Raw genomic sequence first — 16,168 nt, 5'->3', positions numbered from 1 at the left:
CCCTCAAATTTATTTTCATCTGTCTTCAATGGACGATCTTTACCTTTAAACAATGATCACTGGTTCCAGGTTCTCTCTCAAAGTGAAAAGTCCACCCTGTCAAGACGCTTCAAGATCTTGTGATTCAATCAAGTCATCTGATACTCTTCTAATCTCTAGTGGATATAAGCCGCCTGTCCAACTTTTTCTCCCAAGACAACCTGGCTCCTTTTTTAAGTATATTAATGAGGATTTTACATTTTTTTTAACCAACACAGCAAAATAAATGCATCGCAGTACGCAAGGAGAAAAATTGCTCTTCATATATAAAGGGAACAGATGAACAACATTATCAGTAGTTCAACATAAAATTGGACATAGCTAGGTGCCTCTATAAGCCCTACCAGAGATCAAGGGAGAAATGGGATGACGCCATGAAAACACACCTTCCAACAATGCGTCTACCTCGCCATTCTCCTATTTTACTGATGAAATTCCCCCATACGTCGGGGAAAAAGGTCCCAAAGGTCCACCACGAGCGGGTGCTACCAAATAAGTGACCACTCACGCCATGGCCGCCACCGGAGGTCTTGGGATCGGAGACATATATGGGTGGCTGCAAGAGAGATTTTCCGCACGATGTTCAGGCGTGCACCAACATATATCTCCCTCAACTCTAGCAGGACCAGAAGACTACAGACACCACAGTCTGATCTCCTTAGATACCAACCCCCTCTGCACCCATGCAGGAACCAATAACTTGATTCTTTATATCCACCCTTACAAAAAGAAAACCCAGTTCTAAAGGGGAGCTTCATGTACCGTGCAATGCAACCTAACCCTAAACTCGGCCCGGTACAGAACCAACATCATTCCATACATTAATACCAAGAGGACCAGCAACATCACATTCAGATTATGATCAAGCCTTCAGAACCTCCCAAGAAAAAGAGCTAGAGCTACCAGAAGTAAACTACAGGATAACAAAGCATCAGGGCCCAGCCATGGCTCAATATTTCCCTGGTGCCTCCCAACTACCCAACAATGAGAAAGAGAACCAGTTGCTCCTTCAACCAAGAAGGGGAGAGGTGTGTAACAGGTTGTCCACCAAAATACAGGACTCTCCTCAACCCCAGGCCTTGGCGCACCAAGGAAACAATACCCGGTGCCTCAAGACATCCCTAATAGGCACCTTCAAGAACGGACATCCCCAGGGGACAACAGGATACCAGTCACAGCACTAGACCTAGCCCAGCACCTTCCAACACCTAGGAACCACTTTTCCCCCAGCCAGACCTCCACATCTCCAACCACATCCGGGGAAATGCACTGCCTAGATTTGTACTGATTTAAAAAAAACAAAAGATGATTACGCCAGCCCCACCCAGGGAGACCACATCGCCGAATAGAAGAATAGTCAAGACACCCAAAAAGTGGGTGCCCTGGGATAGTGGGTCGATTCCCTCCTTCCCTCGGTACAACCATCCCCTGACCACCAGACTGAACCTCCCCAAAGGGAGGTACGTTGGACTGATCTTCAAAAATATCACCATCACCCATCACAGAAGGGTTACTAAGATCTCTTGCTCTCTCTCTCTTTAGCAGACCAGCCAAGGATTAACCAAACCCAGCTCGGCGTGGGCCGCCACTCCTATCACCTCATTATACTCAACCTGAGGAAAAGTTCCAGCCTATACTCGACCTAAGGGAAACACTCCAGCCTCAAGGAAGAGTCAAAGAACAGTACAGCATAGGAACAGGTCCTTTGGCCTCCAAGCCTGCGGCGACCATGGTACCTGTCTAAACTAAAACCATCCGTACTTAACAGAGTCCGTATCTTTCCATTCCCACCAGAGTCAGAAGGAACCCAGTCCTCCCCAGGATACATAATCTGCCTAGGCCATTGAAGAAGAAATATAAATTAGAAAAAACAATAAAAACCCAATACGGTTAGCTCCAACTGGGGACGTGTCCTCAACCTCCTGAGGACTTGACTAACCCTATTGTGGTGAATTCAAGAAATTGTTTGTTTTTGTAGTAATAAAACCCCCAAGTTAAAACGCTTATGGACAGGTTATCTGCTGGGCACTTATGCTATCTTTGACCATCTGATTTTCCCAGTCCATATGTAAATTACAATATCCATGATTATTGCCAAACTTTCCTGACATGGTCCCATAATTCCTTTTATACTGTCCCACAAGGTAGTTAGAATTAGGGGGTCTGTGCACCATTCCCACAAATGACTTCTTGCCTTCATAATTTCTCATCTCAACCCACGCTGCTTCTACATTGTGGTTTCCTGAGCTTGGGTCATCCCTCTCAAATGTGCTAATGCCGCTCCTCCACTTTTTCCTAGCTTCCTGTCCTTAAGACTCCGGCCCCAATCTATCATCATGAAGCCACATCTCTATAATGGCTATCAGATCATATTTATTTCTATTTGTACTATCGGTTCTTCCTGTTTAAAATGCTATGTGCATTCAGATAATGAACCTTTAGTTTTGCGCTTTTGTTATTTTTATAACTCTAGCCGTACTTGTTGATTTACTCTTTGATTTGCACACTCTCAATCCTTTCCTGTTACATTGTTTGTCATTTTCCATATTAATACCATTTGTCTTCTCTCCGCTCTTTGGTTTACCAAATTTTTCCAAATTTGATCGCTTGTCCCACTAATTAGCTTAAAACCTTCTCTACTTTCCTAGTTATGTGGCTCACTAGAACACCAGTCCCAGCATGATTCAGATGTAGACCATCCCAACAGTATAGATCCCATTTTGTTAATATGGGTGCCAGTGTGTCTGAAACCAGAACCCACTTCTCCCACACCAGTCTTTTGAGCCTTTGTTTTGGTGGTCCTACGTACTGAGATAATACTGCCCTTCTTTCTGGCATCATTTAACATCCATCAAGGTTGTTTAGCATTTAAACATAATGGTTTAACATCTTACACAAAATACAGTATCTCCAATAGAGGAGCACTCCTTCAGTAGTACAACAACATTTTGGTATTGACTATGTGCTCTAGTCTCCAGAGTGGGGCTTAAACCACCAATCTTGTGATCTGAGGCACAAGTGTCATCGCTTATATGGGCAGGCAAATGGCCAGCACCCATTTCTTTGCCAGTGATGTTGTATGGCCAGTTGCTTAGCGATACAGAAGTTGCATCACCTCCCTCTATCCTTGCAAGGGAGCACTTAGCATATGCTCTGTGGCTCAGTATGGTTACATGGATGGCAACACAAATTCACAACTGCCATGAATCTACTATTGTTTGATGCAGAGCATTTCAAGTAGCGGTGCTAGAGAATTATGGAACAGAATTTGATGGGTCAAAACCATTCACTGTGATGCTCTTTTTCTACCGTATTAGAAAATGGGTGAAGAAATAATTCCAGATAAAGTTATTTAAAGTAAAATTCCCAACTTTTAAATATATGTTCATTATGCCAATGTCATTTGCCTTTTAATGACAATAGTCATTACTGCATAATGGTGTACTGATAGAACAAACATTTCCTTCAGGCACAGAATATTACATTATTGTACTGAACAGTGATTGAATGAATGTCTTGCTGGATAACAGACATGCCAATTCATATTTCAACATCCTTCTGCCTGTGGTCAAATTTTGTAAGGTAATCTCTATTTTTGTTCTTCCTGTGACAGAATTTTTTAGCTCACTCATTGAGAAGATGCAAGCAAAGGAAGTCTTGAGGAATCTGCGGCTACTTGAATTGGATGAATTCAGCCAGTTTTTTCATACCATTCCTCCACCAACACTGGTGGGAATTGCTTCATTTGCAGCTATTGTAGCATACTGGCTAACTACCAGACCCAAAGCCCTGAAGCCACCCTGTGACCTTTCACAACAGTCAGTGGAAATTGAAGTAAGTTCTTGCCAAGTCAGTATGGCATCAGTAATACTGATATGACAACGTGGCTTGATTAGATTTTTACCTAAAGTAAAGCACTATGCAGGTGAGAAGAGTTGATGCACATTTTGGACTTGGTCTTATCATGTTTCCGCTCCACTCTCTGCATTGTAATGGACTTCAAAATAACAAAATTAGACCCTATTATTGTGACCATGGTGAGTAATTCCATCTCATTCTCTGTGCTCTGCAGCTAACATCATGGTTAATCACACAATCTTTCTCTAACCTTGATTCTCTGTCCAGCTTGCTTGCCTACCTGATTGTAGCCACAGTGTCTATAGAAGTAGGTTGTCTCCTGACCCCTGTATGACCATATATATATATATATATTGTATGGTAAATGAAGGGTTAACAATTTAATGTGAATGAATCCAATCACTAGATGGTGATCAAGAGCATACATGTGGATCACGTGATACCTATGATTTCTGGGAGTAGGTGATTGGACGGGATATTGTCGTGTTTTCAGAAGCTCTGTCAATAGAATCATTAGTCTTAGTGTATTTTGTAATACTTGTATCTTGGTGAGTTTGAATCCATTTTAGTTGTAGTGTTAATAAATCAGCTTTGTTCGAAACATAGCTTGATGTTCTTTGTGAGACACTACACTTTGCAGCCATCCTCATCCACAAAGCAAAGAACATCACACCCAGCACTGTCAGAAGTCTTCCAAAGATTGAGTCTTGGCCCTTTCCTCTTCCTCATTTGCAAACTGCACCTACGAATCCTGTGACAACGGCATTTTTATGCCTGATGCTGGAACCATTCTTTTTTTTTTGTTCTACTAATTTTCTCAAACTCTTTTGTATTATTAGATTACATGTCTAGCATTGATTCTTCCATTTGAACAAAAGTCTTTATCTTTTTCTTTTTTTAGTCTTTAGAACTATTTTCCATTTGCCTTTCTTTCTTAATCCTCACGCTTTCTATTAGTTAGCGTTCAGAGGACAAATGGGTGATTATGGTTGAAGGCCTCAGCCCGCCAGTTAAAGCAAATTGCAGTAAAATGTGTTATGAATAATTTTTGCTCTTTTTCCTGATTGAGAAGCATTTGGATTCTACTCAGCATGTCCCACGCAATGAGAAACTGAGGTGAGGATTTTGGTATGTAAGAGGATCATGGGTATGCTCAAAGCCACATCTAAACATGCTGTGGTATCATGCATTAATGATCCAATTGATGTTCTACATATTCCTTTTTTCATTTTATACCCTTTTGAATTTATCTCCTTTTAAAGATGCACAAATTCTTCTGGAACTTGTATTAAAGTAGTCAGGATAGCCTGAGATAGGGCAGCATGGTGACGCAGTGGTTAGCACCTAAGTTCCATCCCAACCCTGGGTCACTGCCCGTGTGGAGCTTGCACATTCTCCATATCTGCATGGGGCTCACCCCCACAACCTAAAAAGATGTGCGGGATAGGTGAATTGGCCACATTAAATTGCCCCTTAATTGGGGAAAAAAGAATTGGGTACTCTAAATTTAACAAAAAAAAGGAAATCCTGAGATAAACTATGTTACCTGTCTCATACCAGAATAAGAAGATTAACTAATTTATTATAGGCATGAGTTTTATCTTCCTGGTGATAGCACAGAAATGAATGAAACCAGCTAATAGAAGCTTCATGCTATAGTTTCCAAACGAGGAGGAACAGACCAAGGGGACATGGGACTAGTTAATGTAGAATGTTTAATTAATTGTGAATCATCAACCTCCAGTTATATTAGGAACAAAACAAATGATGAATTGTTATCAAATGATTGTAAAATGAAGCAGAATGTACAATATTTGACAAAGTTTTAGATTTTACATATCAGGGAAATATGCCCCATGCCAATTCCAGAAATATATATGCGACAGCCTCCAAAAGAAAAATGACCATAAGACGTAGGAACAGAAGTAGGCCATTGTGCCCATCGAGTCTGCTCTGCCATTCATGACTGATCATGACTAATATGATGATTCTCAACTCCACTTTTCCACCTTATCCCCACAACTCTTGGCTCCCTTAATGAGTAAAAATCTGTCTCTTAGCCTTGAACATAATTGATGACCCAGCCTCTACAGTTCTCACTGTCGTAAAGAATTCCATAAAATCACTATCCTTAGAAGAAATTCCAACTCATCTGTCTTAAATAGGCGATCAATATTTTTCTGAGATGATGCCCTCTGATCCTAGACTCTCGCACAAAGAGAAACAACCTCTTGGGATCTATCCTATCAAACCCTCTGAGAATCCTATGTTTCAATAAGATGACCTCTCATTCTTCTACTCTGATTAATACTGGCCCAACCTACTTAACCTTTCCTCATGAAAAAATCCCTCCATATCCAGGATCAACCTAGTGAACCTTCTCTAGACTGCCTCCAATGCCAGTATATCTTTCCTTCGATAAGGAGACCAATACTGTTCACAGTATATCATTTTAAAGGAATTTGCACAAAGGTTATGTTAAATTTTTCAATGGGGGAGGGTGTAAAACTGTTAATTTATAAGGTGTTTGAAAATATGAAGATAGAATAATCACTTGATTCCAAACTCATTTAATAGATTTTAATTCATCATCTTCAATGAAATTCATTGAAAATGTTGTCTTGCATGAACTCATATTTGGTGGCCTTGACTTTGTATTCCAAAAAATTATTTCCTGGTAACTCAACAAAGTCCACTTATGAAGAAATGATTTCCGAGCAAACGTAAATGCTTTCACAGCAAACTTTGTATTTTTTTAAAAAGCAACTGTCTTTCGGAGCAGTGTGCTGCCTATGTTTCAATAATTAGCTTTTTAAGCTGGCATCAGTTTTTCAAGCTATGTGTTTGCTTGTCAGTATTATGGATGAAAAATCAGCTTTATCCAGAGGTTGTGAACGCTGGTTAGTCATTTTAATTGTGGGGCTGGAGTGTGTCAGAATTGGATTGGTTTGGTTGGATTATAATTAATCAAGATATACTTTCTCATTATTTGTTTCATTCAAACATAAGACAGAACATTTTAAGTTGAGCTATTGGTTTCTTTATAGATATTTGTCTGTGAAAATATGTATATGTAACAAGCTGCTGAAATGCACATTTTTTTATGATGAAGTCTGGTTTGCAACCTTTTTTTGAGATTAAGTAAATGTTTCTTACTATGAATGCATTAACTGTCTATATTTAAGTGGATAGGAACAGCATAGGCCATTCAGTTCCTTAAGTCTGTTTCTGACTGATTTGTATTTTAACGCCATTTACTTGGTTCCAGAATCCTTAATATTCTTCTCTAATGAAAATCTAAATTGGTTTTGAAATTTTATCATTAACTTGACACTCTCTAAGTTTTGGTTAAATGACATCTTCTTGCCTCAACTTTGTTCCAGCTCTGCACTGGCTCTCTGTACACCAATGAGTTGATTTCAGAACATGTATTGTCTCTTTTGGATCTCTTAATGATATTGCATCACCCTACCTTTGTGATCTTCTCCAGTTCCCTCAAGTATCCTTGTGTTTCTATAACATTCGTCTTTTGTTCAATTCTACCATTCAGAGCTTACATTTTGTTCTGTCCTTTGGTGTTTTCTTTCTTGGTGCACAAATGAACAAGTCTCAGTTTCTCTAGGTTTTATAGAAACACTGATCTAAATGTAATCCTAATACAAGAATAAGAGATGCTGACAAGGTGGATGCATTTATCATGATTAAATTGTACAACCCACTTGATGCAAGTTTATACAAATGCAATATGTTGTTTTGTTTCATTAGGGTGCTGACCAAGCTCGTGGGTCTGTATTAGGTGATAGCCTTCAGCTTATGACACACTACCACGATGATGCAAAGACCATGTATGAAGTATACCAACGAGGATTATATATAACAGGTAAGTTTCTGGATAGGAAAATAATTCACAATTTTAAATTTGAAAGAATTCTTTATTAACTCTGGATGGTTGTTGAAGAAATAAATTTCAAATGGCACAAAGTAATGTGTTTAACCTCTTGGAGTAACAGTGGGATTCATATTTGGCAGAGTTACGATTAAACATCGTTTCCAATTCCTAATAAGCATTGCACTTCAATTTGTTGGACACATCATTACCAGCTCCTTTGCCCTGTCTGTCCATATGCCTCTTGCCTCTATTTCTGTCTCCCTCCTTCACTTCTGTTATTTTATCTCCTCCTTTCCCCTCCTTCGCCATATTCTTTTGACTCTTTTTCCTTGTGCTTTTCCTTTCTTACTCTTTGCAAAGACAAACAGGAGAGAGAGTCAATCATATCAGAGGTTTCAGCTTGACCAGTTATATCTTCTTTTCCTGTACCTTGGTGGGAAGGAAAGCTGAGTTTTCTGCCTGACCTGGGGTTGTGGAAGTTTGAAGTCCCTCTGCTTGTTGACGTTCTATGGTCTGTTTAGAGTTGGGACTGGTTGTGATCGGCAGCAATACTGGCAATTCCATCCTCCATTCAATGCAAGCCTTTTGAAAAGCTTTTGGCTGAGCTCCCACTGCGACCAGCTTCTCTGACCGATATTATGTGAGGTGAACAATAAGAAAGTCCCAAACAACTGATCTGGTGGGAATGCAACCAGCAAAAATACTAACGGCAATAAAAGCAAAATATAAGTTAAAGATGCTGGAAATCTGAATTCAAAACCATATTTGCTAGAAAAACTCAGGTGTGGTAGTATCTGTGGAGAGAGAAACGCAGTCAACGTTTGAGTCCAACATGACTCTTTGGAACCTTGAATGCGATTGGTAATTTAAAAAAAATATTTTTATTGGTTTTGCATTTGCTCATGACAATATGGCAAAAAGAAAGACAAAAGAATTAATAAATAGAAGCCTTAACGACAAATTAAAAATGTGAAAACGAGTAATCAGGTATGAATACATATGAATCATGTGCTATGAGGCCTGTTAACATTGGGCACCCAATGATCTGTTACCACCACCGTATTATTTGACTAGTTACATGTGGCCTCATGGCATTAAAATATACCAGGGACATGTTTTTGCGGCCACCCACAGGCTCTCCTTCATTTGGTTCCTTTGCCCTGCTTCCCCTGTACTCTGGGTAGTGTCTTCTCCTCTTCTACTCCTCAATTAATAGCTGGTCACGATCAGGTTAGTAAATTGCTTCCATATGTTGCAGAAGCCTTCGTCCAATTGTCTGGTAAATCTTTTCCAATTTTAAGAAATTCTGCTAAGTCGGACAGCCAGTCTGTGGCCTTGGGTGGCGGCATTGATCTCCGGCTGAGCAGAAGTCTCCAGTGGGTGATTAAGGTGGCAAAGGCCAGGGTGTCTGCCCCACTCCTGTGAAGAGCTCTGGCTGCTCCAATATCCCGAAGGTTGTCACTAGTTCTCTACCCTCACCTCCCATACTGCTGGTATGTCCAGCCCGTCGAGAAACCGCTTCATCCTCTAGTCATGCTCCGGGGTTCTGAGGTGTATAGCTCTCGGTGGAAAGTCATGAAGGCCTTGTTGATTTTGTCCGGTGCCATGGTTAGTTTACTGTTCCTGTCCCTCATCTGCGCTATCTCCCTCATGGCTGCCTGCTTTCTCAGCTGGTGAGCCAGCAGGCGGCTGGCTTTATCTCCATGTTGATAAAAGGTCCCCTTTGTCTGTCAGACCTGGTTCACTGCTTTCCCAGTGGAAAGCAGGTCAAATTCCATTTTGTAGGTTTTTCCCCCTCCACCAGTAGTTCTACCACCGATCCACATCCAATATGTAGTAGATCAGCTGTTGCTGAGCTGCCCTCACCTTCCAGTCCCTAAAGGCCCTACACATTATTATTCCCAATCCCCTACCCCCGCCTTATCACTGCCTTCAGTGCCTCCCAGAATGTGGAGGGTGAGACCCCTCCATTTTGGTTGCAGGTTACATATCCATCGATGGTTTGTGACATTTTTTTGCATAACGCCTTGTCGGTAAGAAGAGTGGAATCATCAATTTGCCTAGGAAGAAATCTTTACAGGTTTAGACTTTGTGGACCTGGGAGAAGAATAACTCCTTCTCCCTGTGGTAGTCACCACTGATGTGTATATATTGTATATAGAGGATGTTGATATAGGTGCTTTACAGTAAGGCCCCTGTACTACAGGTACGGGGGTAGATCCCTGCCTGCTGGCTCCGCCCAGTAGGCGGAGTATAAATATGTGCTCCGCGTACAGCAGCCATTTCATCAACTGCTGTAGGAGGCCACACATCTCAGTGTAATAAAGCCTCAATTACATTCTACTCTCGTCTTTTCGTAATTGATAGTGCATCAATTTATTACACTGAGATGTGTGGCCAACTACAGCAGCTGACGAAAAGGACTTCTAACATTGGCTAGCCTGTTTTGAAGCGTACATCGGGTCTGCGCCAGACGCAATCCCAGAAGCACAGAAGCTCCAGATTCTGTACACGTGGCTGAGCTCCAACGTCTTTCCACTCGTCCAGGACGCGCCGACCTACGCAGAGGCCATTGCGCCACTGAGGAAAAACTACGCTCAGTGGACTAACAAAATCTATGCCAGGTATCTCCTCTCCATGCAGCGCCAACTTCCCGGTGAGTCGGTGGAAGATTTCTGGCATACCCTGCTCGCCCTAGTTAGAGACTGTGACTGCCAGGACGTTTTGACCACTGAACACTCTAATCTGCTGATGAGAGATGCATTTGTTATGGGCATAGGATCTGACTACATCCACCAGCGCCGCTTAGAAGGGGCCACGCTCGACCTCGAGGCGACCAAATAACTAGACCTCTCACTTATGGTCGCGCAACGGTCAGGCCTATGTCCCCAACCGCGCATCATGGACCTCGCCGACGATCACCCCATCATGGACCCCATCAGCGACCGCCCCCAGCCAACCCCACGCCTGTGCCACGCGGCAGTCCACCAACCTCGGGGGACCCAAATGCTGCTTCTGTGGGCAGTCAAAACACCCCCGACAGCGCTGCCCGGCGCGGAGCGCCCTTTGCAAGGCCTGTGGCAAGAAGGGACATTTCGCTGCAGTGTTCCAGGCTCGCTCAATCGCAGCAATTGTCCCGGCACACCCCATGAGCGGCCAGTGGGCGTCACTATCTTCCCCTCCTCAGACCTCGTGGGGGCCGCCATCTTGCTCTGCTCACAACACGTGTGGCCTGTGGGCGCCACCATCCTGTGTCTCTCCGAACAAATGGGCGTCGCCATCTTGCCTGCCCCAGGACATGTGCAGCCCCAGGGCGCCGCCATCTTGCCTCCGCCAGGACACGCGCGGCCCATGATCTTACCCGCCTCAGGACCCCTACCCGTCAGGCACCTCATCAGGCCGCTCATCGCTTGCAACCGCCGACGACCAGCCACATCTCGCCTTGATCACGATTGACCAGTCTCGACCACACAACCTCGCGACCGGTTCAACAAAGGTGAAGGGCATGGAGTTCAGTGGCTTCTGCCTCTACGTCCTCCCCAACCTATGCACTGCCTTGCTACTCGGCCTGGACTTCCAGTGCAACCACCAGAGCCTAACCTTGAATTTGGCGAGCCCCTACCACCCTTTACCGTTTGCGGCCTCGCGACCCTTAAGGTCGACCACCTTCCCTCTTTGCAAACCCGTCACCACCAGGAGCAGACAGTACAGCGCCCAGGACAGGACCTTCATCAGGTCTGAAGTCCAGGGGCTGCTTCGGGAAGGCATCATCTAAGCCAGCAACAGCCCCTGGAGAGCCCAAGTGGTAGTGGTCAAAACTGGGGTGAAAAACAGGATGGTCGTTGACTACAGTCAGACCATCAATCGCAGCTTGATGCGTACCCCCTCCCACGCATATCTGATATGGTCAATCAGATTGTACAGTGCTGGGTCTTTGCGACAGTGGACCTGAAATCTGCCTACCACCAGCTCCCCATCCGCAAGGCGGACCGCTCGTACACTGCGTTCGAAGAAGACGGCCGCCTTTACCACTTTCTTTGGGTTCCCTTCGGTGTCACCAACGGGGTCCCGGTCTTCCAACGGGTGATGTACCGAATGGTTGACCGGTATGGACTGCGGGTCACCTTCCTGTACCTGGACAATGTCAGCATCTGCGGCCACGATTAGCAGGGTCATGACACCAACCTTGCCAAATTTCTCCACACCGCCACCCTCCTCAACCTCACGTATAATAAGGAGAAGTGCGTGTTCAGCACGAACCGCTTAGCCATCCTCGGCTATGTGGTACAGAATGGAGTTCTGGGGCCCGACCCCGATTGCATATGCCCCCTCATGGAACTCCCCCTTCCCCACTGCCCCAAGGCACTCAAACGATGCCTGGGGTTCTTTTCGTATTACGCCAGTGGGTCCCAAACTATGTGGACAAGGCCCGCCCACTCATTTCAATGCACCGCTTTTTCCCTGATGGCTGAGACTCACGAGGCCTTCAACCGTATCAACGCCGACATCGCCCTTCCAAGACGCTGCCCTTCCAAGTCAAGAGTGATGCATCAGACGTCACTCTGGCTGCCACCCTCAACCAAGCAGGCAGGCCCGAGGCATTCTTTTCCTGCACCCTCCATGCCTCCGGAATCCGGCACTCCTCTGTCGAAAAGGAGGCCCAAGCCATCGTTGAAGCTGTGCTGCATTGGAGGCATTACTTGGCTAGCAGAAGATTCACTCTCCTCGCTGACCAACGGTCAGTAGCTTTCATGTTTAACAACACACAGCGGGGCAAGGTCAAAAACGATAAAATCTTGAGGTGGAGGATCGAGCTCTTCACCAACAACTACGAGATTTTGTATCGCCCCGATAAGCTCAACGATCCCCCTGAAGCCCTATCGCGCGGTACATGTGCCAGCGCACAAGTGGACCGACTGCGCACCCTGCACAACAACCTCTGTCACCCAGGGGTCACCCGCCTTTATCACTTCATTGAGGCCCGCAGTCTGCCCTACTCCATCGAGGAAGTCGGGGCAATCACCAGACTGCAAGGTCTGCGCGGAGTGTAAACTGCACTTCTACCGGCCAGATCATACACGCCTGGTGAAGGCCTCCCACCCCTTTGAACGCCTCAGCGTGGACTTCAAAGGGCCCCTCCCCTCCACCGACCGAAACATGTACTTCCTCAGTGTGGTTGATGAATATTCCAAATTTCCCTTTGCCTTTTCTCCGTAGACACGTGCGACTCCACAAGGCGGAACCGTTGGTTGCGAGGGTACAGCCACTCCGCGCCAACCCGCAGTACGCTTACGTAGCATACCCCGACGGCCGGCAAGACACGCACGCGCGCACACACACACACACCATGCTCTCGACAATAGATCAAGGCACCGGACCGCCTGAATTTGTAATATTCTGTGATTTTAAACACAACTTTCTGTATATAGTTCTCCACCACCCCCACAGGACTCATTTTTTAATAGGGGTTGAATGTGGTAGTCACCACTGTTGTATTATATACTGCATACAAGGGTATTACGGTAAGGCCCCTGTACAACAGGTCCAGGGTTACATCCCTGCCTGCTGGCTCCACCCAGTGGGCAGAGTATAAATATGTGTGCTCCCCGTACAGCAGTCTTTTCATCAGCTGTTGTAGGAGGCCACACATCTCCGTGTAATAAACCCTCGATTACATTCCACTCTCGGCTTCTCGTAATTGATAGTACATCAGCCCTTTGCTGGAGCGATCTGTGGCGTTTTGGCAAAATGTCCAACCAACTTCCTGAGCATCGTCGTGACATACTGTCTGTTTCTGCCCCCTGTGCCCTTGGGTAGCCCGACAATCCTTAGGTTCTGGCGGTGGGACCTGTTTTCCTGATCTTCTGCCTTCCCCTTGAACGCTCTTGTGTTGTTACCAACCTTGCCACCTCAGCCTCTAACCAGGTGATCCGATCACTCCGGTCAGTGGCCGCTCTCGCCACGTCCCGCACTGTTGGTTCCTGCGAGTGACTTTTTCCCGTCCCCTTCTCGCGATTTCTATGGCGACCTCATGGCTGATATGTCCTTCTTTGAGTCCCTGTTTTTGGGGCTCTATTAAAAGAAGCTCCATCCATTGCCCTGTCAGTGGATGGGCCAACATTTGCATTCGTGATCCTGCTCAGTCCACCATGCTCTGTTCCACTCATCTTCTCTCTCTGGATCATCCTCTCCCGACTCTTACTATTGCTGCTATTTTTCCAGCTCCGTGGTTGGTTTCAAGGCATTTCCTTGGAGAGTTGTTAGTTGGGGGAGGGGAGGGGTTGCAACTTTGGTGTCTGATTTATGGGTTAAAATGGCATAAATGTATAATAATCTTTATTGTCACAAGTAGGCTCACATTAACACTGCAATGAAGTCACTGTGAAAAGCCCCAGTCGGCCCATTTCGGTGCCTGTTCAGGTACACAAAGGGAGCATTCAGAATGTCTAAATGATCTAACAGCACGTCTTTTGGGACTTGTGGGAAGAAACCGGAGCACCTAGAGGAAACTCACGCAGACACGGGGGGAAAACGTGCAGACTCCACACAGACAGTGACACAAGTTGGAATCGAACCTGGGACCCTGGAGCTATGAAGCAATTATGCTAATCACTGTTACCGCGCCGCCAACAAAATTGAAGTTCCCAAAGGAGTGCCGCTGTTCAACACGTCGCTGCGACCGGAAGTCGCTGTTTTTTTTGTTTCTACCAATGACTCCATCCTCATTGTGCCCCCCTCCCCCCACCCCTTAAAACAAATATGTTCCACCAACAAATGAGTTCTGTTCCAAATAAAGCCATTCTAATCCCAGCCCAGTACATTTTTACTTTGAATTTCATAGCATTGGCGCCACACCTCTATTCTCTGCAGTACTAAGTTCTGCTCCAAGCAGGGAGCGTAAAACTGGAGGAAGTACTTGTGGATGTGATAGGAGTGGCAGTCCACTGCAGTGAATAGGCAGTTACAATACCTGCTTCATTCCCTGTCAACAGCACCGTTCCTGCTGATGGGTTTTCTATAAAATTCCTTTGTTTATCGCTAGCTTCTCGTCAGGCCATTTACTGTTGGGAAATGAACAGGACTGATAATTTAGGCCAAGGTTTGGACATTTTAAAATTTAAATACAAAAGAAAAATTGGGAGTTATTCATCAATTGAACATCCGAAATAGGTCTGGTATATGATTATTTGAACATTTCCCATTGTTTGGAAAACAAAGGAAGTTTTAAGGGCTTTTTATTGTTAACCATTAGAAATAATGTATAGTTAATGTTATGGCAGCACAGTAGCATTGTGGTTAGCACAATTGCTTCACAGCTCCAGGTTCCCAGGTTCGATTCCGGCTTGGGTCACTGTCTGTGCGGAGTTTGCACGTTCTCCCCGTGTGTGCGTGGGTTTCCTCCGGGTGCTCCGGTTTCCTCCCACAGTCCAAAGATGTGCAGGTTAGGTGGATTGGCCATGATAAATTGCACTTAGTGTCCAAAATTGCCCTTAGTGTTGGGTGGGATTACTGGGTTATGGAGATAGGGTGGAGGTGTTGACCTTGGGTAGGGTGCTCTTTCCAAGAGCCGGTGCAGACTTGATGGGCCGAATTACCTCCTTCTGCACTGTAAATTCTATGATTAATGTTTCTGTGCTAGAAAGGGTAAAACCTATAGTTAAATTCATGCTGGACAAAGGAAGTTGATTTTAATTCAAACTGAAGAATAAATATGCTAGCAGAGGTATGTGGGCATTGCTTAGCAGCTGGAAGTCCTTGTGTTATGGGCCAGGGCTCAGAAACACCAAAAGTATATAATGAAGCCCACCTGATGTACAACCTTTTATGTTGAATTTGGCTAGGATGAGCACAAGAGCCTTCCCTTCAGGTGTGATTCATCATATATATAACAAACCACAAGAATTTTTATCAAATTACAAACATAAAGGCACCATACAGTAACAGTAATCTATGCATAATGCATAATGAATTCCCCTTTAACCATTCCAATTCATAAACAAAATCCCCAAAAATTATAAAACCACTTTTCACTTGACTGAGACTGGCTTTCCCTGAGATTCTGACCTCGTCTCACCAGCAGTTTTAAACTCCTTCCGGAAAGCAAACTCTGTCTTTTAGGTTACCAAAGCAGGTAGCTATGACCAATCTTTTTTTTTTTACTGGAACAACTCTTCAAAATGAAACCATAGAAAGACAGGAAAAATAACACTACTTTCTCCTTCTGAGTCCACAGCAGTCAAACTGAAAATTTAACTTTAAAAAAAATTCCCAGCCACAGCTAAGCTCCACCCACAAAGTGACATCACTGAAGCTATGTGTTAAGATAAAAAACTTTCTTAAAGGGGCACTCTCATGACACTTGTCAGGTTAAAAAAAAGCCTT

General features: G+C 44.5%; 1 protein-coding gene across 7 annotated transcripts in view; it reads left to right on the top strand.

Annotated features, from left to right (window-relative positions):
- LOC119965327 (long-chain-fatty-acid--CoA ligase 6-like) overlaps positions 1-16,168 on the top strand; it is a 251,026-nt gene that overhangs the window by 94,956 nt on the left and 139,902 nt on the right. For 5 of the 7 annotated variants that reach the window (XM_038795940.1, XM_038795939.1, XM_038795938.1 and 2 more), the window contains 2 exons: positions 3,653-3,873; positions 7,663-7,777. In XM_038795940.1, the coding sequence (XP_038651868.1) occupies positions 3,653-3,873; positions 7,663-7,777 (336 nt within the window). Of the gene's footprint in view, positions 1-1,752; positions 1,772-3,652; positions 3,874-7,662; positions 7,778-16,168 lie in introns of those variants that run through there. The other 2 variants (XM_038795943.1, XM_038795944.1) reach the window with 2 other exon arrangements.

The sequence above is a fragment of the Scyliorhinus canicula genome, chromosome 4 (assembly GCF_902713615.1).
Source record: "Scyliorhinus canicula chromosome 4, sScyCan1.1, whole genome shotgun sequence".
Classification (NCBI taxonomy): Eukaryota; Metazoa; Chordata; class Chondrichthyes; order Carcharhiniformes; family Scyliorhinidae; genus Scyliorhinus; species Scyliorhinus canicula.
This window is presented reverse-complemented; position numbering and strand designations above follow the sequence as displayed.